We start from the raw sequence: 26,629 nt of genomic DNA, 5'->3' as shown, positions 1-26,629 counted from the left end.
CCTATTTCTTTCCATCATTTGACATTGCTGACTACTATGCCAAAACTCGCTCTCCTTATCTTCAATGACAATGCATTATTCAGGTTTTCTTTTCTTTGTCTATTACTGCTCTTTCTTGGAGGCTGAGGGTATGGTGATCCAGTCAAAAGTAAATTCAGAATTAAGAGTAAGACAATTTTCAAGCTGAGTCGGGAAGGAAAGAAAAAGATTTTCTCAATACTGGTTGCTTTTAAGTATGCAACTGACTGAAAAAAGGATAAAGCAAGTGACCCACATAGTTAGCATGTGACCCATTATAAGTTAGCAATTCCACTTCTAGTTACATACCTAAGAGAACTGAAAACATGTCCATACAAAAACTTGTACACTAATGTTCATAGGAGCGTCATTCACAAGACCCAAAACTGGAAACATCTGAAATGTCTACAACTGATGAATGAATAATCAAAATATGGTATAGCCATGCAACAGAATATTCAGTCATAAAAAGGAATGATGTACTGATAACATGCTGCAATATGGACGAACCTTGAAAACATTATGCTAAGCAGAAGCCAGACACAAAAAGGCCACATATTGTATGATTCCATTTATATGAATAGGCAAATCCACAGAGACAAAAAGTAGATTAGCAGTTGCCAAGGGATGGGGGAGATAGGATAAGGAGTAACTGCTAATGGGTATGGATTTTTGTGTTTTTTTAAAAATATGGGGTGGTGATAAAAATGCTCTGAAATTAGAGTGATGATGGAATAGAACAAGAACCAATGAACTGTATTCTTCAAAAGGGTGAGTTTTATGGTACAAGAATTGTATCTCAATAATGATAATAAAGGATTGACAAGGTTTTCGTAGGCTGGTGTAAGTCAAGGGCCATTCACACTGAAGTCAATGGTTATATGTTTTGTGATCCAGTTTCATTTATGTATCTCCTGTTTCATTCCACTAATGATTAGGAGCTGCAAAATCTATGTTTTTGCCTATTTCTAAAGACAGACAAATGCAAAAATCCACCAAAGGGAAACATTTTTAGATGTCTGATATTTAAGACTCCTAACAAAAATACCAAAACCAAAATTAGACAACAATATCAAATTATGGAGTCACTTCTCACCATTAAGTATTTTTTCTCCTCTTGGTCCTGACACATTGAGATGGCGTCCTGAGGTGGAATCATATTCCAAAGTCCATCACTACCCAAGATAATATACTTGTGCTTCTGGGGGTCAAGAGTGTGGACACTTGTGTCTGGTTCAGGTGACACCACAAATTCACCACTGAAGAAATCATAGCTCCACAAATCACCTGAGGGTAAGAAGCAGACGAAGCAAGAATTATTATTCTAAACTAAAAGTATCACATCAATAGATAAAAAGGAAACAATCTACATATTCCTTTTAATAGATATTGAAAAGCATGATAATATATTATTCATGATAAAAACTTCCTATCAAACCAGGGATAAAAAGGAATTCCTTAACTTGATAAAGAATATTCATCAGAAATCTATAGCAAGCATCTTATTTAAAAGTAAACGTTAGGGGAAGCGGATTTGGCCCAATGGATAGGGCGTCTGCCTACCACACGGGAGGTCCAAGGTTCAAACCCAGGGTCTCCTGACCCATGTGATGAGCTGGCCCACACAGTGCTGATGCGCTCAAGGAATGCGATGCCACATAGGGGAGCCTCACACGCAAGGAGAGCCACCCCATGTGAAAAAAGTGCAACCTGCCCAGGAGTGGTGCCACACACATGGAGAGCTGATGCAGCAAGATGATGCAACAAAACGAGACACAGATTCTGGGTGCTGCTGACAAGAATACAAGCGGACACAGAAGATCACACAGCGAACGGACAAAGAAAGCAGTTGGTGGGAGGGGGAAGGGAAGAGAAATAAATAAAAAATATTTTTTTTTTTAAAGTAAATGTTAGAAGTATCCCCCCCCCCTTTTTTTCCTCTCCTCTTCCCCCTCCCCTTGCGTGTTCCTCTTTGTCCGCTTCTGTTGTTGTCAGCAGCACGGGAATCTGTATTTCTTTTTGTTGCATCATCTTGTTGTATCAGCTCTCCCTGTGTGTGGTACCATTCCTGGGCAGGCTGCACTTTCTTTTGCGCTGGGCAGCTCTCCTTATGGGGCGCACTCCCCTATGCGGGTGACACCCCTACGTGGCATGGCACTCTTTGTGCACATCAGCACTGCACATGGGCCAGCTCCACATGGGTCAAGGAGGCCCAGGGTTTGAACCGCGGACCTCCCATGTGGTAGATGGACGCCCTAACCACTGGGCCAAGTCCATTTCCCAGAAGTATCCCTTTAAAAAGTAAGGAATGAGAAAAGAATGTCCCCCATCATCATTTGTCTTCCAACACTGCACTGCAGGTCCTCCCTGGGCAGTAAGATAATAATTATTAGAAAAAGAAAAAGAAAAGATATATGAATTAGAAAGGAGAAAATAATTATTTTCAGATAATTTGATTTCTGTATGGAAGACCAAAATGACATTAAATTATTAGAATAAGGAAGTTTAGTAAAGTTATTAAAAACAAACCCAATATATAAAAGTCAAATGCATTTCAATATAATTGCAAAGAAAAAGAAAATATAATTTTCTAAAAGATTACATTTATGAGAACGAACCAAATATAAGGTACTTAGGAATGTTTTTTGTTTGTTTTATTCTGTTTTTTTTAAGGTAACTGCGGCAGGGATTGAACCTGGGACCTTGTATGTGGGAAGCTGGCACTCAACCACTGAGTCACACTGGCTCCCCTGAGTTCATATTTTCATTTCTTTTGCTCATTTGTTTTTAGGAAGCATGGGGAACCAAACATGGGACCCTCCCCACCCCATGTGGGAAGCAGGCCCTCAACTGCTTGAGCCACATCCTCCCCCCAGGAATGTATTTAATGGAAGTATGCAGGCCTTTTATGGAGAAGATTATAAAATCAGATTCTAAGACATTAAAGACTACCTAGATAAAGAAATAAGCCATATTCATAGATAGAAAGACAACAGTATAAAATTCATAGAAAAGAACAAAGGGCCAAGATTAATCAAGATAACTTTCAAAAAGGACAGGATGGGGAGAAACTGACCTACAAACAGGAGTCCCTAATGGCTAATTGAAAACCTCCTGTTGACTCTTCTAATAAGGTAAAGAAAGTTCCTATATATATTAATACTTACAGAGTGAGTGTTAACCACTTAGAAGAAAATCCAAGAGATAATAATAAGCATTTTTAAGCTCTTACCCTACCTATTACGGTTACTGGAGATCAATAGGTTTTTCCTTTCCAGTGAGCCAGAAAAAGGTTGATACTTTATCCTCCTTCTTTATTAGCTCCAGGTTAAAAAATGCCTAAATTCCTGCCTTTTAGACCTAATAGATGTAAACCTCAAAATGGTCAACAGAAAAGAAATTTAGTTGACTCAGACCATCAAAAATATCAATAAAATTAAGAAGAAAAAAATTTTTTTATAAGAACCATCTACTCCTCTGATTCATCAGACAAAATAAGTGGAGCAATATAAAATTTGCTTTTGCTCCCAAAAAGTGGGGAGGGAGGAGACAAAAAAGAAAAAACATGACTTTCAGCCTCTTTTGTTTGTTGTGAAAGACCTAAAGCAGCTCTGACTTTTTGCTAAATTACAAGAGACAGCTCTTTATCCTTTCCCTCCTTGTTTAAACTTGCCTATTAACTCCCAACAAAAATACTGGCCAGGGAATGGATGTGGCTTGAGCGGTTGGGCTCCCACCTCCCATGAGGAGGTCCTGGGTTCAGTTCCCACTGTTTCCTGGGGGGGGGGGGGGGGGGGGGGGAAAGGGCCAAATGAAACATGCTCAGAGCCCAAGCAAAGAATATTTCAAAATCAATTACTCCACCTAAAATAGCAAAACTCACCCCTAAACCAACCCACTCAAAAGCAATTCAACTTACAGAGTAGCAAAGGAGAACACCATTCAAGGCTAATTATAAGGGAAGCAGACTTAGCCCAACAGATAAGGCATCCGCTTACCACATGGGAGATCCATGGTTCAAACCCCAGGCCTCCTTGACCCATGTGGAGCTGGCCCATGAGCAGTGCTGATGCGCTCAAAGAGTGCCATGCCACACAGGGGTGTCCCCACATACGGGAACCCCACGCACAAGGAGTGCGCCCCGTAAGGAGAGCCGCCCAGCGTGAAAGGAAGTGCAGCCTGCCCAAGAATGGTGCCGCACACACAGAGAGCTGACACAGCAAGATGACACAACAAAAAGAAACACTGATTCCCGGTGCCGCTGATATAGAAGCGGTCACAGAAGAACACAGTGAATGGACACAGAGAGCAGACAACTGGGCGGGAAGGGGAGAGAAAAAAATAATAATAATAAATCTTAAAAAAAAAAAAAGCCTAATTATAAGCCACTGGCTCAAAAAGACACATTTACCTCTTACACAGGCAAACAAAGTTGATGAAATAATCAAAATGAATATAAAGACAGTTAACAAATATTAAGGCAGCAATTACAGAACCCGTAAGTGATAATAAAAGCTTTCAAAAGCAGTTTTTTCCTATTATTTGGGCATACTGTTGTCACTCAATTAAGAACACAAATTCATATAGAAACAGAATTTCTAATATGTTTAAACTTAAAATTTGGGTAAAAAGGAAATTCCCATTTTTAAACTAACTTAAATTTGCTTATTGTAGATAATTCATATAAATGAAATCATACAGTATTTGTCCTTTTATATCTGGCTTTCACTTAGCATAATGTTTTTTGAGGTTTTTGAGGTTCATCTATATTGTAGCATGTATCATTACTTCATTCATTTTCATGGCTGAATAATATTCCACTATTACGTATATATCACATTTTGTTTATGCACGTCTCTGTTGAAACAGAGGCTTGGGCTGTTTCCATCTTCTAGTTATTGTGAACGATGCTGCTATGAATATTGGTATATGAGTATCTGAGTTTCTGGACGTACATTTTTCAAACAAGCTCTCGAGCTGATTATTGTTTTTCCCCTTTATAATTCTAAAATAGCAGATTTTTTTGTTTTATTGTGGTAATATAAATACACATACATATATATGACATAAAATTGGCCATTTTAATCATTTTTTAAGTGATTGTTACTTTCTGTTTTGATGCTCAAGTTGTTTGAAATTTGCTATTGGGAGTCTCTAGAATTTTAATTTTTCTAATTCACCAGATGATTCATATTCATAATCAGATTTAAGAACATCAGATATGGCCAGTTCTCCCATTTTACCACTTTAGGGAGTCTATGTGTCTTTTTCTGAGGTCAAATAACTAGGAAGGGTCATAATTATGGCTTGAACTAAGGGTTCTGTTCTTTACTACTGTCCAGGTGCTTGTATACCAGGATCACAGATGGCATTCCTGTAGGTCCCAAAGGGGTCTTGGGTGTTGTGGCAGACATGGTTGGTGGACAGCTCAAGAGCCATTTCCCCCTTTTCTCAGTGGAGGGTGCTGGAGAGACACCAGAGGAGAAAGAAACCTTTCTTCCTGGTTCCAAAATAAATGCTTCATGCTTTTCTTTGCTTGTTCCTGCAGTGAACGGCAGCGAGGAGGACACAGCAGCACTGTGTGGGATACCCAGGGGTCCTGACCCCCAGGGAATTTCTCTTGCACACCCCCAACCCTCACCGGTGCCTTCCCGTGGACAGCTTCCCAACAAACACCATGGCTCAAGATCTGTGGATGGCTTTACCTAGGACTCCAGAGGGGAGTTTCCCAGTGTACCACCCTAGCAGGCAACTTCCCATGGGAGCTCAGAGGGTGGCTTCCCAGGAAAGACACCAGTGCGGCATCTCTACAAACTTCTCTTGTCACCCAGTGTGCCAGAGCCAGGCCCTCTCCAATGACCTCTGGATCACATGGGGAGCATAGAATACTCTTCCAGACTTTTCCTTCCTTAGAGCTCTGCCTCAGCCCTTGAGATAGTGGTTGCTTCTTATCTGCTATCCCTTTATTCATACATATATACATATGAATATATATATAATAAACTTTATTTTAAAAGAGGTTTTAGATTACAGAAAAATTACATAGAAAGAATAAGGGATTCCAACATGCCCCAACCCCTCTCCCTTCCACATCTTCCCCTATTAATAACATCTTGCAATAGTATGATACATGTTACAATCAATGAATAAATACTGAAGTACTGCTACTAACCAAGGTCTATAGCTTATACTGCAGTTTACACTTAATTTCAATGCCCTAAAAATGCCTTACCTTCTTTCCACCTCCCCTCAGAAGCTCTGGTAACCACAATCTTAATATCAATGTTACACGTTCTTTCATTTCTACAATATTAGTAAATTTACTTTGTCCATAGTTATGTTTATTCATTCCTCATTTGAGAATTTTGGGATGATGATGCCTGCTCTGCCTCAGATTGAGAGGGGACTCTATTCTTTAGAATTCTCTTTGCCCCTTATTGTGTCATCCCTTGATATAATTAATAATTCTTTATATTAACCTTTCTCTGTTCAACTATGTGATTTATGCATCTTCACTGGTCCCTGACTAATACAGGTGTATGTTTTTTTTTAAACTTTTTATCATGTGTATATTTATATGTATTTATATGTGCACCAAACCTCAATATAAACTGTTTTGACTGTGATGAAGAATCAAAAGAAATTTTTAAAGCTCTCCCTTTGGCAATTTCATCCAATTCTATAGCTTCAATTGCCTTCTAAACAAAGATGATGATTCAAATCCACTTGTCTTACCCTAGACATAGTATCTGTCTTCTAAACTCCTGCATTATATATTAAAGGCAGTTCAAACAAAATGTCTAAAATAATTTAAGATCTATAGCCACTTGTTTCTATCACAGCTAGTCCAAGTTACTATCAGCTGTCTCCCAAACAACTATTAATCTCACTATACTAATTTTTGCCTCCTAGAATCCATTCTCAAAACTGCAACCAAAATCATCTTTGAAACATGAATCTAGGCGTATTCACCCACTTCAACCCAGTGATAGTTTACTAGTGTTCTTCAAATACACAACTCTTTACAGAGACTGTAAGTGGCAGTATTTTCTCATTTTATTCTATGCCTATTCCCTTATCTCTTTCAGCTATACTGTCCTTAGTCACCATACTTCCTTCTATCACAGAGCTTTAGACAAATGCTGTTCTGATCTGAGAAGACACTTTATTCCTTTGTTTTTTTTTAAAGATTTATTTCTTTATTTCTCTCCCCTCCCCCCGAGTTGTCTGCTCTCTGTGTCCATTCACTATGTTATTCTGTGACCGCTTCTATCCTTATCAGCAGCACTGGGAATCAGTGTTTCTTTTTGTTGCACCATCTTGCTGTGTCAGCTCTCCATATGTGTGGCGCCATTCTTGGGCAGACTGCACTTTCTTTCGCGCTCGGAGGCTCTCCTTACGGGGCGCACTCCTTGCACGTGGGGCTCCCCTACGCGGGGGACACCCCTGCATGGTATGGCACTCCTTGCGCACATCAGCACTGCACATACACCAGCTCCACACGGGTCAAGGAGGCCCGTAGTTTGAACTGCGGACCTCCATTGTGGTAGGTGGACGCCCTATCCATTGGGCCAAGTCCGCTTCCCTATTCCTTTCTTAACTCCTAGTATTTCCTAGCTCAAACATCATTTCTCAGACCTCTCTGTAGGTAAAATATCCCTATTTTTTTTTTTTTGAAGTTTTCATTAGTATATAAAAAGCACTCAAGAGTTGCAATTTTCAGTTCTTTTTGTGATCATTTAGTAGGTACATGTCTCTTCCCCTCATTAGACTATAAGCTCCATAAGGGCAAAACCCATGTACTTGGTATACACCGTCAAGTGTTTGGTGGTATTTGTTCAAGGAACAAAAGATTTGCAAGACTCACATTCAATTACATCAGACAGCCACTAAAAGGCATCTCTGTAAAATCTGTGCTAGAATAATTACTATCCTCAATGCCTAAATGGTGTCAGTTTTTATAAGATTTCTTTCTTTCCCAGAAAACTGGAAGAAAAATGGCCATAAACCATAAGGACAGTGCTAAATTCTGGCATTCAATTTACCATGGGCCAATAAGTATTAATACACAAGTTAAACTACCTACAAGAATTTATCCTCAGAGAACAGATATGGCTTGAGCAGCTGAGTGCCTGTTTCCCACATAAGAGGTCCCGGGTTTGGTTCCCAGTGCCTCCTAAAGACAAAGACAAACAATAAGTAAGCAAATGAAAAACCAACTCAGGGGAATCTATGTGGCTCAGTGGTTGAGTGCTGGCCTCACACACATGAGGGCCTGGGTTCAATCTCCAGACCCAGTACTTTAAAAAATAATAATAATTATCTTCAAAAAAGTAAATTAGTAACATAATTAAAAAATATATATATTTTAAGATGTGTCAGAATAAGGACTGGAAAAGTTATGTAAAGAAGCATTTTTTAAAAAAAGCTTTGATATTAAAATCTAAAAGGTACTATTAATTTGTGACAAATTATTTATGTGATAAAAAGAAAAGTAAAATCAAAAGAAAAATTAGATATGCGCTATAGTTAGTATATTTGGACAATGTTCTTTCACAGTTTGTAAAAAACGTTTCGCAATAATGCAACGTGTTGGTGGTGGGATGATGTACTGAGAGACTTGCATGATGATATGCATGTTTGTTTTACTATACATTTTTTTTTACTAAACATTTATTGTTTAAGTATGTTCATGAATGAATGATATATACTTTAATAAATTTTTATTTAAAAAGAGAAAAACAAATAATTTTTCATCATTAAAATAAATAATTCTCTCTCTTCTATGTATTTTTTTAATATATTTCTTTTTTTAGGGGGTACCAGGGATTGAATCAGAGACCCTGCGCATGGGAACCAGGCACTCAACAACTGAGCTACATCTGCTCCCAATATGTCTTTTTTTTTTTCTCTCTCTCCTTCCCCCCACACCCCGGTTGTCTGTTCTCCGTGTCTATTTGCTGCGTCTTCTTTGTCCATTTCTGTTGTTGTCTGTGGCACGGGAATCTGTGTTTCTTTTTTTGTTGCGTCATCTTGTTGTGTCAGTTCTCCGTGTGTACGGCACCCTTCCTGGGCAGGCTGCACTTTCTTTTGCCCTAGGCAGCTCTCCTTACGGGGCGCACTCCTTGCGCACCAGGCTCCCCTACGCGGGGGACACCCGTGTGGCACAGGCACTCCTTGTGCGCATCAGCACTGCGCATGGGCCAACTCCACACGGGTCAAGGAGGCCTGGGATTTGAACCGCAGACCTCCCATGTGGTAGACGGACACCCTAACCACTGGGCCAAGTCCGCCGCCCCCAATATGTCTTTTTATATCAAAAACTTCATTTGTTTATATAGATTAGTTTGTAAAATTACACTGAAATAAAGTTGTTCTTGTAAGACATTACTACAGCAATTATCTCTTCTCTCATACATGGACGTTTCCACTCTAGTGGATCTTTCCCAACAACTGGTATTATTTCTTCTCTGTTTAAAACAATAAATCTCTTGACTCTTCTTTCCTCTCCTGGTAAGGCCCTATTTCTCTCCACTTCTTTCTAACAAAACTCCTAATGAGAGTTGCCTATACTTGCTTTATCAAATTTTCCTCCTCCCTTTCTTTTTTTTTTTTTTTTTAAATAAAGAACATATGATTTTTTTATTTTTTAATTTTTAAAGATTTATTTTTATTTATTTAATTCCCCTCCCCCGGTTGTCTGTTTTCTGTGTCTTTTTTCTTTGTCCTCTTCTGTTGTCATCAGCGGCACGGGAAGTGTGGGTGGCGACATTCCTCGGCAGGCTGTTCTCCCTCCTTCGAGCTGGGCGGCTCTCCTTATGGGCGCACTCCTTGCGCGTGGGGCTCCCCTACGCGGGGGACACCCTTGTGTAGCAGGGCACTCCTTGCGCGCATCAGCACTGCGCATGGGCCAGCTCCACACGGGTCAAGGAGGCCCGGGGCTTGAACCGCGGACCTCCCATGTGGTAGACGTACGCCCTAACCACTGGGCCAAAGTCCGTTTCCCTCCTCCCTCTCTTTCTTGAACCAACTCCCATCAAGGTTATGGTCCTAACATTCCACCAAACACTACTTTGTCAAAGCCACGAATGACTTCCATGTTGCCAAACACAAGTCATTTTTTAGTCTTCCTCCTAACCTGAACTATCAATAGTGTTTTAAACACTGTTTTCTTCACTTAGCTTCCAGGGCATTCTATCCTGAATTACCTATTTTACTTGCCGCTCTTTCTCAGTCATTTTGGTTAGTTCCTCTTCATATCGCCCCCTATCCCCTACCACAATATCAAGAGTGTCTCAGGGCTTAGTCATGAAAACTTTCCTCTTTTGTATCTACCTTCCAATTCCCTGATGACCCCATTCAGTCTCAAGCCTTTGAATACTATCTATACGCTACTGGCTTTCAAATTAATTTCAAATAGTGAACTGAATTCCCGACCTGCCCTCAGCACAGATGATCCAGTCTTCCCTACATAAGTGAATAGCAACTCTACCCTTTCAGTTACTCAGGTTAAAAAAAAAAAAAAAAAAGGAGTAATTAGGACCTTTGCATTTGCTATTCTTTCCACCTAAATATCCTGCTTCACTCACAAGGCTCACCGCCTTACCACTTTACTCAAATGTCATCTTCTCAGTGAAGCCTCCTCTAACAATCCCATTTAAAATTGCAAATCTCTCCCCACCCCGAAAACATTCCCTGCTTTATACTTCTTATAATCCAAACCTATCTACAATATATGCTACTTACTTTCAGTTTATCACGTTTTTTTCTGACAGTAAGCCTCATGGCTGTAGGAATTTTTTCCTCTTCAGTACACTGTTGAAGAGCTGACATCTAAAACAGTAATACCAGGCACATAGCAGATGTTTAATAAATATTTGGTGAATGAATGAGAAACTATGAAGTGGTAACTCTCAAGTACTGTTAGTGAGTGTGTGGTTTTAAAAATATGTCCACAAATTCTTTGATACTTTTTTCAAGAGGTGGAGCACATTACCCCTTCACTGAAGGGTGCCCTGGATATAGTGATTCAGTTTTTTTTTTTTAAGATTTATTTATTTTTTTAATTTATTTATCTTCCCTTCCCCTTACCATTCCCCGCCCCCCAGTTGTCTGCTCTCAGTATCCATTCACTGTGTGTTCTCCTGTGTCTGCTTGTATTCTTGTCAGTGGCACTGGGAATCTGTGTCTCTTTTTGCTGCGTCATCTTGCTGTGTCAGCTCTCTGTGTGTGCGGTGCCAGTCCTGGGCAGGCTGCACTTTTTTTGTGCTGGGAGGCTCTCCTTACAGGGTACACTCCTTGTACATGGGGCTCCCCTACACAGGGGACACCCCTGTGTGGCAGGGCACTCCTTGCACGCATCAACACTGCACGTGGGCCAGCTCCACACGGGTCAGGAGATCTTGGGTTTGATCCCTGGACCTCCCATTGGTAGGTGGCCACTCTATCCGTTGAGCCAAATCCGCTTCCTGTGATTCAGTATTAACAAACAGAATATGGAGGAGGTGATGGTACATCACTTATGAGACTATGTCAAAAAAATTTTTGCTCTATTTCAGATCTCTCCCTCTGGGGAAGCCAGCTGCCATGTAGTAAGGATACATCAAGCAGCCCTATAGAGAGACCCACAGGCCAATGAACTGAGGCCTCCCATGAACAGCCATGTGAGCATGCTTTCATTTCTTAGAAGCAAATTCTCCAACCCCATTCCAGACTTCAGATGATTGCAGCCCTGACTGACATCTTGATTGCAATACCATGAGAGACCCTGAGCCACTAAGCTGGTTGCAGGTTCCTAAGCCACAGAAACTATATGGCATAATAAATGTTTTAAATTGTTAAGTTGGGATATTCTGTTAAACAACAATAGATAACTAATACAGGGGGACTATAACAATCTGCCACAGTCACACTGGAAAGAAATTTAACACTAACTAGAAAAGCTGAAAATGTGCAAATCTATGAAATAAGCTTCCCAATTGGTATGCCTTACATGGGTTATGTGTGTGGCCTTGGAGCAGCTACCTCCAGCCTCAAGCAGCCTCTTCTGTTTACTGTAGAAATATTATCGCTTTGCATGAGTGTCCAACAAAAAGTTGGTAAGTAGCATACTATGATCCAGGATTCCACTTATAGTTATGTACCGTAAGGAGAGCTAGTACATGTATATACAGGAGGTATTTATTGCAGCATTTTTCATGGAAGCAAATACTTGGAAACAATCTAAATGTCCATCAGAAGGGATGTGGAAGAAGAAATTGTAGTTTCATACTGAAATTGAATACAAAGTAATTATAATGACTGAACTAGAACTACACTTATAAATATGCATAAATCTCAAAAACAATACCTAGGGAAGGAGACGTGACTCAACTGATAGAGTGCCTGCCTACCATATGGAGGGTCCAGGGTTCGAACCCCAGGGCCTCCTGATCCATGTGGTAAGCTGGCCCACGGCTGCGTGCAAGGAGTGCCCAGATACATAGGGGTGCCCCCGCGTAGGGGTGCCCCACACGCAAGGAGTGCACCCCACAAGGAGAGCCACCCCACACAAGAAAAGCACAGCCTGCCCAGAAGTGGTGCCGACACATGGAGAGCAGACGCAGCAAGATTAAGCAAAGAGATGCAGTTTCCCAGTGCCACCAGATAATGCAAGTGGACACAGAAGAATATAGTGAACAGACACAGAGAGCAGACAATGGGGGGGGGAGAAATAAATAAATCTTACAAAAAAAGGAAAATAATGTTCTTCTTGAAAACAAAAAAAAAACAAAAAAAAAACAATACTTAAGGAAACCACAAGCTGAGAAAAGGTATTTGGTTAAAATGGAACGCTAATCTGAGATAAATAATTTTAACAATATTATCATATACTCTCAGAGACTCTTGAACTTTTAAATTCCTAGCTGCCAATGCAAAGTATCAGAAATGTGTTGGCTTTTATAAAGGGTATTTGTTGGGGTAAAAGCTCACAGTTCCAAGGCCTTGAAAAATCCAATTCAAGGCACCATAAGAGGTTCTTTCTCAACAATGTCAGCTACTGGTGATCCTGGCATTGTTGTCATAGGGTGAAGCAAGATGGCTGCCAATCTCTGCATGGGTCTTTGCCTTCCCCTCCAAAATCTAGTCTCTTGGACCTTATGGCAGTTTGATACTACTCATGAATTCTAGAAAGAAATATTGATTACGTTTATAAACTGGTTTGTTCCTCTGGGTGTGACACCCTTTGAAGTATTAAATTCAACGGTTTCAAATATGGGAAATGTTAGAAATAATATTCAAGCAACCTATCTGCAGGAAAGACACTCTAAAATCATGTCATTGGTAAGCTTAATTTTGTGAAGCCTAGTATCCCAAATAGATAGCCAGGAATGGAATAAATTAGGAAGTCAGTAAGGTAAAAAATAAATAATTAAAATTCAGAGGTTTCACTTTTACTTGATTAAATTAAGATTAGGGCTTTGATTTGGCCACCTCGGTAGACATTGAGTCCCCGCTCCCTTTGTGGGCAGATACACACACTCACAGGCAGAGGAGAGAGCTTAGTTTTTGATGTTGCAGCCCCAGGGAGAGGGCAAAGCAGCTGAGTCTGAAGAGAGACAAACCCAAGGAAAATACATGACCCTTATGCCAGCCTACTGCTGTGATCAGAAGAAACTGGGACCATGCAGCCTTAAGAGGAAGCGGAAGCCTGAACCCTCGCAGATACCAGCAGCTATCTTTTTTTTTTTTCATCTTTTATTATCTCTTTTCTTTGTAAAGATACATAGATCACACAAAATACTACAATAATAAATATGAGGTTCCCATATACCACACTCCCCACAGCTTTCCCCACTCCTCCCATATAACCAACCTCTTTCATCAGTGTGGCACATTTATTGCATTTGATGACTACGTATTGGAGCACTGCTATACAGCATGGATTATAGTTTACATTGTAGTTTACATTCTCTCCCAGTCCATTCAGTGGGTTATGGCAGGATATATAATGTCCTACATCTGTCCCTGCAATATCATTCAGGACAACTCCAAGTCCCCAAAATGCCACCATATCATACCTCTTCTTCCTTCCTGCCCTCAGCAACTCCCATGGCCACTGTCTCCACATCAATGATACAGTTTCTTCCATTGCTAGAGTCACAATAATTCTATAGTAGAATACCAGAAAGTCCACTCTAATCCATATTTTATTCCTCCATCCTGAGGACCCTGGGATGGCAATGTCCTCTAAATCAAAAGGGGGCTTAGATTCCACATGGCTGATGGATGGATTCTCCTGCTTGCAGTTGTAGACTCTCTCAGTTCCCTGGTGTGGTGGTTGACCATCCTCACCTCCCTGTTAGCTGACCTGGGTATGTCCAAAGAAATGGAGAGTAGGTGTTGCAACTCTGCTGAGGCTCAGGGCCTAGCTGGCACATGGACAGTCCAGAGATTCAAGTCTCCTGAGCATACATCAACCCCAGTACCAACCACAGGTTCAGTAAAAGTGACAGAAGAGGCATGTGTAGAGGTCACATCTGAGTCCAACTCCATCACACTCTGGAGCACAAATTCCAAAGTAGGGCCCACTGGCAAGGCATTGAACTCTAGAGCCATATGCCCAACCGCAGGACCTGGATGTCTCCGTAGCCCTCAGGAGCACCACTACCTGGGGTTGTATCTATTTTGGTTATCTCTGAGATCTTGCTGGATGTGTGTAAGCATAACCCCTCTGATGACCTACCAACTCATTTTGAAGACTCTCAGCCATATAAACTCATTTGCCTTTACCATTTCCCCCTTTTATGTAAGGTCTTCTTCTAGTTGCATCGCCAGCCAGTGCTTGGTAGTAATCCCTTGGTGCCAGGGAGGCTCACCACCAGGTGTCATGTCCCACACTGGGGGAAAGGTAATGCATTTACATGTTGAGTTTGGCTTAGAGAGTGGCCACACTGAGCAACATGGAGGCTCTCAAGGTAACTCTTAGGCACCCTATAGCTCTAGGCCTAATTGAAATTTCAAGTATACAGGCTCATAAGCATACTCATCAGTATCAAGGGCCCATCACTGGACCATCCTTCTTCACTGGTCTTTGCCCTTGCACTTGGGGATTGTTGCTGCTCCACTGGGGAGTGCAACAGAGTTCCCCGGAATGGAAACTCAGCACTCCCTCGGCTGTCGTGTGAAACACCTATCCAGTATGCCAATACCCAATGAACATCTGAACATATCTATACACACTATATGCTTGCCCTGGAGAACTCCCTCCCACCCATACATCCCCCACTGGCAACCATCTTGCTCCAGCATGTGGCAAAAGACTTTAATGAGGGAAGTAACTTAACTCTTTTTTTTTTTTTTAAAGATTTATTTATTTAATTTCCCCCCCTCCCCTGGTTGTCTGTTCTTGGTGTCTATTTGCTGCGTCTTGTTTCTTTGTCCGCTTCTGTTGTCGTTAGCAGCACAGGAAGTGTGGGCGACGCCATTCCTGGGCAGGCTGCACCCTCCCTTCACGCTGGGCGGCTCTCCTCAAGGGCGCACTCCTTGTGCGTGGGGCTACCCCACGCGGGGGACACCCCTGAGCGGCACGGCACCCCTTGCGCGCATCAGCACCGCGCATGGCCAGCTCCACACGGGTCAAGGAGGCCCGGGGTTTGAACCACGGACCTCCCATATGGTAGACGGACGCCCCAACCACTGGGCCAAAGTCCGTTTCCCCTTAACTCTTTTTTTTTTTTTGGCTTTTATAAAGGGTATTTATTTGGGTAAAAGCTTATAGTTACAATGCCCTAAAGAGTCCAAGTCAAGGTAGATTTTTCACCCAAAGTCATTTGCCATTTGTTGAAGCAAGATGGCAGGCAATATCTGAAAGGGTTCAGCCTTCTCTTTCCTCTTATATCTCTGTGGGCCCAGCTTCTCTTGATCTCACCTATAGGCTGGAGGACTCATTTCTTTCCTTCTTAGCTGCGCATGGCTCTAGTCTCTTCAGCTGCAAACTATCAGGCAATGGCTCAATTCTCTCTGGGCCCCAGGATCGAAGTTCTCTCCCATGTCTAGGGAACTCTCTCTTGCTTCCACGTCGTAACTTACTCTTTATGGCCTTGTGAATGTAAGCTTCTACCCCAAATAAATACCCTTTATAAAAGCCTCCAAAATTCTGGTACTTTGCATTACCACCCCTTTAGCTGACTAATATAAACCTTAACTTTGAGCAACCAGGCATAGGGGTTGTCTTTCTAACCAAATTCAACTATAAGCTATCAGGTATATATACGCATGAGCTGCCTGCTACATGGGCCCAGCCTCTTGGGGGCTTCAGGCTTAAGCAATCCTCTCTCTCTCTCATAGCAGAATCAAATATGCCAGTTCCATTTTCCTGTGTCTATCTAAGTGAGTCTCTCTCTGTGTTTCCATTTACGTCACACCCAGCAAGGGAGCAGAGATTCAATCTCAACCTGAGTCAAGTCTCACTGACTTAGTCCAATCAAGAGCCCCAAATTGATCTTATGGCGTAATCTAAACAAAGCCCCCCTCAGCTGGATTTAATGCAATCAAAGGATATCACACCCAGGGAACAGATACTAAACACAATCTTTCCCTTTTGGGGATTCATAAAATAATCCCAAACTGCCACACTAGCCACTATAGAAATCCCTGTCAACCCACACAGACACTTGAACACTTCTAGTGAAGGGAACTTCACTACAGTTCACAAAAAAGTTCACAAAAAAGCCACCTAAACATGACTTTGTTGAAGGAAGTAACTCATGCTTTATGGCCTGGTTATCTGTAAGCTCCTACCCTAAATAAATACCCTTTATAAAAACCAACCAATTTGTGGTATACCAGAAGATACCAGGCCATAAGCATAAGCTACTTCCCTCACCACAGTCAATTTTCATGTGTTGGAACAAGATGGCTGGGGATTTCTGCAAGGGTTCAGGCTTCCTGGGTTCCTCCCTTCCAGGGTCTTTCTTCTGTGTTCAGGGTTCCTCTCTTCCCAGGGCTTGCTTCTTACTGGGCTCAGCGTTCCTCTCTTCCTGGGGCTCCAGTTTAAGGCTTCAGCATCAAACTCCAACATCAAAAACCCTCAACTCAGGAGAGTGTGGACTACAATGTGGACCACTGTCCAGGTGGTGCAGCAGTGCTCCAGAATGTACTCACCAGATGCAGTGGATGTGCTGCAATGATGGAAGAGGTTGTTGATGTAGGAGGGGTGGGGTGGGTAGGGTGGGGGGTATATGGGGACCTTATATTTTTTTAATGTAACATTTAAAAGAAAATAAAGAAGGGAAAAAAAGAAAAAACAAAACCAAAAAACCCCTCAACTCTGTCCTTTGCCATGCCTTTTATCTGTGAGTCCTCACCCACCAAGGGGTAGGGACTCAACGCCCTAATGATGTGGCCCAATCAAATCCCTAATCATAACTTAATCACACCCATGTACAGACCAGTTTACAAACATAATCCAATATCCATTTTTGAAATTCATAACTATGTCAAACTGTTACAGGGGTGCTGATGCAAAGTACTAAAAATCTGTTGGCTTTATAAAGGGTATTTATTTGGGGTAAAAGCTTACAGTCCCAAGTCATGAAAAGTCCAACTCAAGCTACTATAAGAGGTACCTTCTCACCAAAGTCAGCTGCCATATGTTGAAACAAGATGGCAGCCCATCTTTGCCTGGTCTCTCAGGGCTTCCTGTATCAATCTCTGGCACAGGGCTAGTTTCTTTCAGGGCCTTCTCAGCTGCTCAGCTGCTCTGTTCTCTTCCAAAAAAACTATCAGTCAAATGGCTCATCTCTTCCCAGGACCCCAGGATCAAACATGACAACTCTCTTTCCATGTGTCTCCTTGAGCGTCCATTTATATAGCTCCACTAAGGGGGTGGGGATTTAACCTGAGTCACACCATACTAATGTGATAGACTCAAAAGCCCTAATTGTAAATCCTTTAGTTTACAAACATAATCTTTCTCTTTTTGGGATTCATAAATAATCTCAAACTGCCACACTCTCTGAAACATATATATATAAACACTTATTCTCTCTATATTCGTTAGCTTCCTTTAATCTAGTATATTTCCATGGCTTTTCTTTCATGACACTGATATTTTTTAATACAGCCACCACACCTCCACATGCAACTTTTTTTAAACCATAAAGTGGTCCTCATCTTGTGTTTATCTAATGTTTCCTCATGAATGAATTGAGGTTATGCATTCTTGGCCAAAATACTACATGGAGGATATGTGTTCTTTTAATGGTATTATACATTTGGAGGCATGTGGTATCCATCTATCCCTCATTAATGATATTAATTATGATTCCAGATAAGGTATTACCTCAATTCTCTACTAATTACTATTTTTCCTCCCTTGAAACTAATAAGCAGTCTGTGGTGAAACACTTTAAAACAATACTCAGGGGAGCAGGTGTAGCATAGTCATTGTGTGCCTGCTTCACTTGTACGAAGTCCCAGGTTCATACCTGGGACCTCCTTAAAATAATAAATTAAATAAGTAAATAAGTAAAACAACATTCATATCCTGCTGTCTAACTACATTTGTAATGTAAATTAGCTAACCCTCAAGTGCTTGAATATTTATGTAGTATACAAAATTGAGGATTAACACTTTATTTCTTTTTCCAGGACATTAACAAATGTTGAAGCCAACCAAGGAGAAAACAGCATCACATCAATCAAGATTTCTCTCTCCAAATACATGCTGATCTATTAATCCATACTTTTTAGATCGATTAATACAAAATGGTTGTTCATTCTCTAAGGGACCCATCTAATGCTGCTATTATCTAGTCTCTTTTCTCCTCACCCTCACATAACCCAAAAAAACCCCAACAGGTTACGTAATGGAGAAAATTGATATGGTAGAAGTTTCTAAGAAAAATACCTAGAAATCTGAGTTTAATAAACCAACAATATGATATGGCCACTAAATGAATGACATATAGGATTCCAGGACTTATTTATTAGAAGTACAATGCTTATGTAGCAGGAATTAAATATTTTCAGTGTACTTCAAACTGGTCAGAAAACACCTTGCACAGTCCCCTCAATTCCAGAATCACATATACAGAAGGAAACACTTAGAGGAATACAACAAGGATAATGAAGGGCCTTAAATTAAGCATTTTAGGCCTAGAGAAAATACTAGAGAAGCCAATTTTGAATAGATAAATGACTATCATGCAAAATAAGTAGACTGTCCTATTCTTGTTTCAGCACACAAAACTAGAGCCAATGTCCGAAAGATTTTTGGAGGCAGATTAAAACTCACAATAAAATAACAATGAGAATTTAATAATGGAAGAGGACTTTGTACTTTGAAATATTAAGTAAAGATTACTGAAGATATTCAAGTAGGGAATGAATTACTCCTTGTCTGAATTACTCTAGAACAAGGGTTCTTAACCTTTTTTGTTCCACAGACCCCTTTACCAGTCAAGTGAAAACCACAAACTCCTTGCTAAATCCACACTATACTACGTATTATTTAATAAATGTATCACATCCCCACAAGAATAATGTTTTTTTGAATTTCAATTCAAATTCATAGACCCCTTGTGTTAAAAACCCCTGCTCTAGAGGGAATTTCTGGAGTTAGTAGGAATGTCTAAATTAACATTCCTACAACCTGGTTTTTCTGCCATCTCTCTGCTATTCCTTCACCTGTTCCTTCTCTTCTATACAATCACTGTTTTAGTTTGCTAAAAGCAGCTGGAACAATATACCAGAAATGGACTGGCTTTAAAAGCTTACAGTTCTGAGGCTGTGAAAAGTGTTCAAGTCAAGGCATTATCAAAAGATACTTTCTTCTCTAGATACAGCTATAGGTGATCAGGCACATGGCGGCATCCATTAGTCTCTCCCCTCTCCTCCCAGCCTCGCTGCTTTGAGATTCAGGCTGTTCCATCTGTGGCTTTCTTTCAGCCTCTGTGTTCTGTTGATTCCAGCTTCTGGTTCCTGGGGTGTTCTCTCAGCTTCGGGGTTCTTCTGTCTTTTTTTCTGGGTGTGTACAGCTTTTATCTCCTCCATTTATAAAGAACTCCAGTAAGAGGATTAAGACCTACCCTAGTTAATGCCCTACTGAAGTGATGTAATAAAAAAGAAAGTCCCTTAACTGAATGTAATTAAAAAGTACCATTAACAATAGGTTTACATGCACAGGTTGGATTAGTTTTAAGAACAGAATTTTCTGTGGTCCATAAAAGACTCAAACTGCCACAATCACAAATGCTTGGCACACACACTCATCTATATAAAATAACCTGCTATTCGTCATTCTAAATTGCACCTTCACCTTGCTTTTGAATTTAGAATAACGGGAAGCAGAACTGGCCCAGTGGTTAGGGCATCTGCCTACCACATGGAAGGTCCGCGGTTCAAACTCCAGGCCTCCTTGACCCGTGTGGAGCTGGCCCATGCGCTGTGCTGATGCGCACAAGGAATGCCCTGCCATGCAGGGGTGTCCCCCATAAGGAGAGCCACCAGCGTGAAAGAAAGTGCAGCCTGCCCAGGAATGGCGCCGCACACATGGAGAGTTGATGCAGCAAGATGACTCAACAAAAAGAAACACAGATTCCCATGCCGTGACAACAACAGAAGCAGACAAAGAAGAACACACAGCAAATAGACACAGAGAACAGACAACTGGGGTGGGGTGGGGTGGGGTGGGGTGGGGTGGGGTGGGGTGGGGTGGGGTGGAGAGAAATAAAATAAAATAAATAAATCTTTAAAAGAAGAAGAAAAAAAAAGAATTTAGAATATGACCCAGCCCACAGTACAGTAAGTTCCCCATTAAAAAACCTTCTATTCTTTAGTAAATTAATTCTTTGCCTTCCATCCATCTTTCAAGGTTAATTGTTAAAACGACAGTTAATGATCCCAGATTGATTCTCTGGCTGAAATGTAAACAACAGCTATCACTGTCTCCCCTCCTTTTCCTTGTTAACCGAAGAACCTATTGTTTCACATGTGAAACTATGAATAAATGACCTAGGTAACTTTAAGCAAGTGCCATGTAGTTCTGCAAAAATTTATAAAATATATAAAAGTCTAGAATACTGCAACAGGTCCCTAAATGATATCCCTGCCTCCATTTTAATTCCCCTATATTCTTATGAGTATAGCAGCCAAAATGATCCTTTAAAAACATAAACTGTATGTCACTGATCCACTTCAATAAATAATAATAATAATAGCAGCTTACACAGAGCATTTAATACTGCTACGCACCATTCTAAGTGCTTTACATGTATTAAGTCATCCAAATTCAACACTATGAGATATGTACCAATATTATCCCCTACTTTACAGATGAGAAAACTATGTCACAAAAGATTGAGGCTACATGATAAGTAGCTGCACTGGGATTTGAACATAGGCATACTGCCTCCAGTTTTCATCTCTCTTTAAAAATTCCCCACCCCCACTCTGTTTATGCTGTGCCCATTCACTGTGATCTTCTGTATCTATTTCTCTTTTTGTCTTCTCTTCTCTTTTTTTCCTCCTCTAGGATTCGATCCTAGGGACCTCTGATGTAGAGAGAGGTTCCCTGTCACCTGCGCTACCTCAGTTTCTGGTTTCTGCTGCACTTTATCTTCACTCTCCCCTTCATCTCTTTGGTTGCATCATCACCTTGCTGTGTGATTCACTCGTGCGGGCACTGGCTCACCGCGTGGGCACTCTGCTTGCTGCGCAGGCACTGGCTCACCACACAAGCACTCACGCAAGCACTCAGCTCCAGCACAGGCACCAGTTCATCTCACAGGCATGCTTTCTTTTTCTTTTTCACCAGGAGGCCCCAAGGATCGAACCCGGGTTTTCCCATATGGTAGATGGAAGCCCTATCACTTGAGCCAAATCTGCTTCCCCGGATTCCATCTCTTAACCTATATAGTACAATTCCTCTTCTTACTCTTCAATCCTGTGGCACTTTGAGATTATTTTTGTGACCCCCCAAAAAGAGAGATTATATTTGTAAACTGGTCTGTTCCTCTGGGTGTGATACTCTTTGGTTGTATTAGATTCAGTTGAGATGTCCTTGATTAAATTATGTTAAGATTAGGGCTTCAATTCAGGTCAGTAGGGCATGACTCAGGGTTGAGTACCTGCCCCTTGGTAGGCTGAGAAACAGACACTCAGTCAAGATACCACAGGGGAAGAGGAGATAGCTCTGTCACATTTGATCCTGGGGCCCTGGAGAGAGCTGAGCCATTTGCCTAATAGCTAACAGCTGACCTTGAGAAGACAGCTGAAACTGATCTGATATAGGAAGCCTTGAGAGAAAAGTCCAAGGGGGAGCCTGAACCCTCACAGAGATCAGCGACCGTCTTGCTTCAACAAGCAAGTGGCAACTGGCTTTGGTGAAAAAAAAAAACACCTTGATGAGTTAGCTCTTTAGGGCCTTGTAACCATCAGATTTTACCCCCAATAAATACCATTATAAAAGCCAACAGATTTCTGGTATTTTACATCAGCACCCCTTTGGCTAATACAAATCCTTTCCCAATTAGCATTCAAAATAAAAATCAAGTTCCTGACCCGGGCCTAGAGAACCTTGTAAGATTTAGGTCTCACCAGCCATACTCCTTACTTTGGCCTGCATGACCCTTCTTTAATCTGGTAAGTATCATCATCTCCACCCTTCCCTCTCTCACACTGGCCTCATTTCCATTCCTCAAAGACACCAAGTCATTTTCTGCCTGTATTAGGATTCTTTGTCTCCAAACAACAGAATCCACCTCAGGTTAATTCAGTCCAAAAAGGCAACTTACAAGAAAATCAAACAGGTGAAATGACAGACAAGCAACTGAAGAAACAGGCATGGGAACAGGGCAACCAGCCAGGAAAACCCAATCATATCATGGGAGCACTGCCTCAGGAGCCCACTGTCACTAGGATGGAATCATTCCAACAAGTTTTTTTCCGTGTATGTGTGGTTTTATTTGTTTATTTTTTGTCCTTATTAGATTCAAAATTCAAAGTCCTGAACTGGAGAATCTGATTGGCCTAGCTTTATAAAAAGAACATTAATGGGAATGTCTAAACCAAGACTGCACATAGTAGAGGAGATGTAATTTCCCAAAAGGGAATCAGGATGTTATTTAAGAGTTGCTGTACAACTCTCCTCCTCCTCCAAAAAGAACAAATGTCCACTAACTGCCTAAGGGCCTTTGCACATGCTATCATTCTGCTTTCTCATATTTTCCCTGACCCCTTTTTCCTCCTTCAGATTTCCTTCGATGTCTTTCCCAGATCATCCTCTCTAAAACAGCCCTCTTCTGCCACCTGCTATTCCTCCCACCAAATATAGACATATCACATTGTTTAAATTCATTTGACACTTTTCAGAATGCTATTCTTGTTTATTTATTTATTTGCTTATTGCTTATTCCACCATACTATATTACAGGTTCCATAAAGACTGGCACTATGTACATTTTGACCTTCAAAGATAAGCAAGAAGTTCATGCTTTAATGCTAGGGTTCTTAACAAGGGGTATGTGAATTTGAGTTGAAATTCAAAAAATTATTCTTGTGGGGACATGTTGGTGTGAGTGTCATATATTTATTAAATAATACACAGTAAAGTGTGGACTTAGTAAGGGGCCTTGATTTATACCTGATTGACAAAGGGGTCCATGAAACCAAAAAGGTTAAGAATCCCTGTTTTAATGGGAGCAGAGTTTGTGTTCGGGATGATGGAAAAGTTTTGTTAATGGATGGTGGTGATGGTAGCACAACACTGTGAATATAATTAATAAAAATGAATTGTATATTTCAAAATTTAAAATGGGAAATTTTAGGTTGTATATGTTACCACAATATTTAAAAAAATAGATGAACAAGAAATTGTACATAGTAGGTAAAATAATGTTTTCAAATACAAATCAGATAAAGTTATACCTTAGCTTAATACCCTTCAATCCTTCCCACTGCATTTAGATTAGAATACAAATCCCTCCCGTGATAAGATCTCTATCTTCCTAACCAATTTTAATCATAGTGGCCTAAATTCCTAGAACATGCCAAGCTCTTTATCACTTCAGGATCCATGCCTGAAATATTCTCCCACAGACTTTTCACATGACTAACTCCTTCTCAGCCATCCAAACTCAGGTAAAACACTTCCAAAGAGAAGCATTCCCATCTATCTAAAACATTTTTCTCTTCTAACTTACTTATTTCAAGAGAAGAGTGGCCAGCTGCCAAACATTTAGCCAATCGTTTATCATGACTACAGAGGTCAGGATTTTCTTTTCCTTTGTCATTTTTTTTTTCTTTAATTAGAGAAGTTATAGCTTTACAGAAAAATCAGAGTTCCCATATTCCCCCCCCCACTCCCTGCCCATTATTAACTCCTTACATTAGTGTGGTACATTTGTTATAACTGATGAAAGAATATTATTATAATTTTAATGTTAATCTCTTCTAAATTATTCTTTATCACATCACCATGTTTATTTTTATTTCTTCTCTAGTATTTCCTAATCTGTAATTATTTCAGTTATAAGCTTACTTCTTTATTGCCTATCTCCCCATGGTCTTGTTCTGTAAGGGCAGAGGGTATATCTGCATTGTATCTTCAAAGCCTAACATAATGCCTTGCAGCAAGTTAGTACTCAAGTTCTGCTGAAGCAAGGAAGGAAGGAAAGAATTGGAGTTATCTAAGAAAAATTTCTTCAGAAGAACTATCCCAACCTACCACAGCCAAAGTAAGATATTTCTAGATATAATTCTCAGGTATTCCTTCTAAAACCAGATAGAAGAGAAAAATAACTATTTTTACTTCGTCATGGACAATCTACTTTGTTAGCTAAAGTTAAAAAAAAAGTTTTGAAGGTTCTCAGAGGAAATATGAAGGGCTGAAGTAAGGAAGGACATTAAAACATAGTTTTAAGATTATATGTATGGGGAAGTGGATATGGCTGAAGTGACTGAGCTTCTGCCTACCATATGGGAGGACCTGGGTTCAATCCCTGGGGCCTCCTGGTGAAAAAGAAGAAGGAAAATGTGCCCGCACAGCAAGCGAGTGCCCAGACAATGAGCCAGTGCCCCACGCTAGTGAGTTACGCAGCAAGATGATGACACATCAAAAGAGAAACAAGGGGAGAGTCAAGGTGAAGCACAGCAGAAACCAGGAAATGAGCTGGTGCATTTGGCAGGGAATCTCTCCCCCTCATCAGAGGTCCCCAGGAGCGAATCCCAGTGAATCCTAGAGGAGAGAAAATGAGAAGACAAGAAAACACAGACAGCAAAAACAGCAGGGTGGGAGGCAGGGAAGGGGGGAAAATAAATAAATAAATACATCTTTAAAAGAAAAAAGATTATATGTATGAAGCTCAGACATATATATACTTTCCTAAGTATAAATGGAAGTTAGCAAAACACTGAACATGACTCATGATCAAAGAACAAATGGCACTGAAATTTATACCTTAACTTCCCCCTCAATTAAGCTTTAATGCATTTAGAATAATATTATTATATATCTACCTCTATCTACCACGTGCCACATAAAGTTTCCTCTTTTATTTTACCATTATATATTGTAGTAAATCCAATGTAATTTCACCAAATGTAAACCCTACTTACCAAGTGCTCTTGCTACTGCCAGAAAAGGGATCTGGTCAATAACTGTGCTCCTTCGTACAGGTCCATTATGAGTGAGCCGAGGTCGTTTCCAAACTACACGATTCACCCCAGACTTGTTCATCACACTAAAAAATAAATAAGAGTTTATATAAATACTCTAAATGATTAAAATAAAACAACTAAGTTAGCTCAATGTGCTAAATAACAAATAAAATAAGATTATGTTATCACAGATAATGATTTATCTGTTTCAGATACAAAGATGCATAAGCTAAAGGTCCTGTTCAGAGAGGATTAGATGAGGCGAATTTGGAGATTACTATAGTAGATCAGACAGAATAGAATGGAATAAGGGGAAGAAAAATGAGTACATATCAAAAAAAAAAAAAAAGCAAGACAACTTGACTAAAAAGATTAGGGGTTAGGGGGGAGTGGATGTGGCTCAAGCAGTTGAGCTCCTACTTCCCGTTTGGGAGGTCCTGAATTCAGTTCCGGTGCCTCCTGAGAAAGCAAACAAAAAACGAACAATAAGCAAAATAAATGAAAAAAACCAACTCAGGAACGACAATGTGGTTCAGTGGTTGAGTGCCGGCTTCCCACATATGAGGTCCCTCGTTTAATATCCAGCCCCCAGTACCTCAAAAAAAAAAAAAAAAAAAAAAAAAGATTGGGGATTAGAACAGCAGTTTATAAATGAAGGGTTAAATAATGATCAAAGAAAATGAAAAGGAAAGGCCATGTGGCTTGGAAGGTTTTGATTGAAAGGGAACACAGCAGAACTTCATTTTAATATTTCTGATTTCAGGAATCAGCACGAAATACCTCAATACAAGTATCTATGTATTTAGTTATTTCTGTAATTAGAAGTGTGAGATTAGACTTGCAGGAAACAGATCAACCACAGCTGTAGATTGGGAATTGCAGAGTAAGAAAACAGTCACAAAGTGTATGATTTTTTTTTTTTTTGTCATACATCTGAACAAGGTAGAATGTAAGGAACAGATTCAAAAAA

The 26,629-nt window shown here is 40.5% G+C and overlaps 1 protein-coding gene across 1 annotated transcript in view; it reads right to left on the bottom strand.

Moving 5' to 3' along the window:
* PPM1D (protein phosphatase, Mg2+/Mn2+ dependent 1D) overlaps positions 1-26,629 on the bottom strand; it is a 101,148-nt gene that overhangs the window by 20,057 nt on the left and 54,462 nt on the right. Inside the window, exons 3-4 of the mRNA XM_004450305.4 lie at positions 25,618-25,742; positions 1,115-1,305 (exon numbers count right to left, since the gene is read on the bottom strand). Of these exons, the coding sequence (XP_004450362.1) occupies positions 1,115-1,305; positions 25,618-25,742 (316 nt within the window). The remainder of the gene's footprint in view (positions 1-1,114; positions 1,306-25,617; positions 25,743-26,629) is intronic.

This window comes from Dasypus novemcinctus, chromosome 21 (genome assembly GCF_030445035.2).
Source record: "Dasypus novemcinctus isolate mDasNov1 chromosome 21, mDasNov1.1.hap2, whole genome shotgun sequence".
Taxonomy (NCBI): Eukaryota; Metazoa; Chordata; class Mammalia; order Cingulata; family Dasypodidae; genus Dasypus; species Dasypus novemcinctus.
This window is presented reverse-complemented; position numbering and strand designations above follow the sequence as displayed.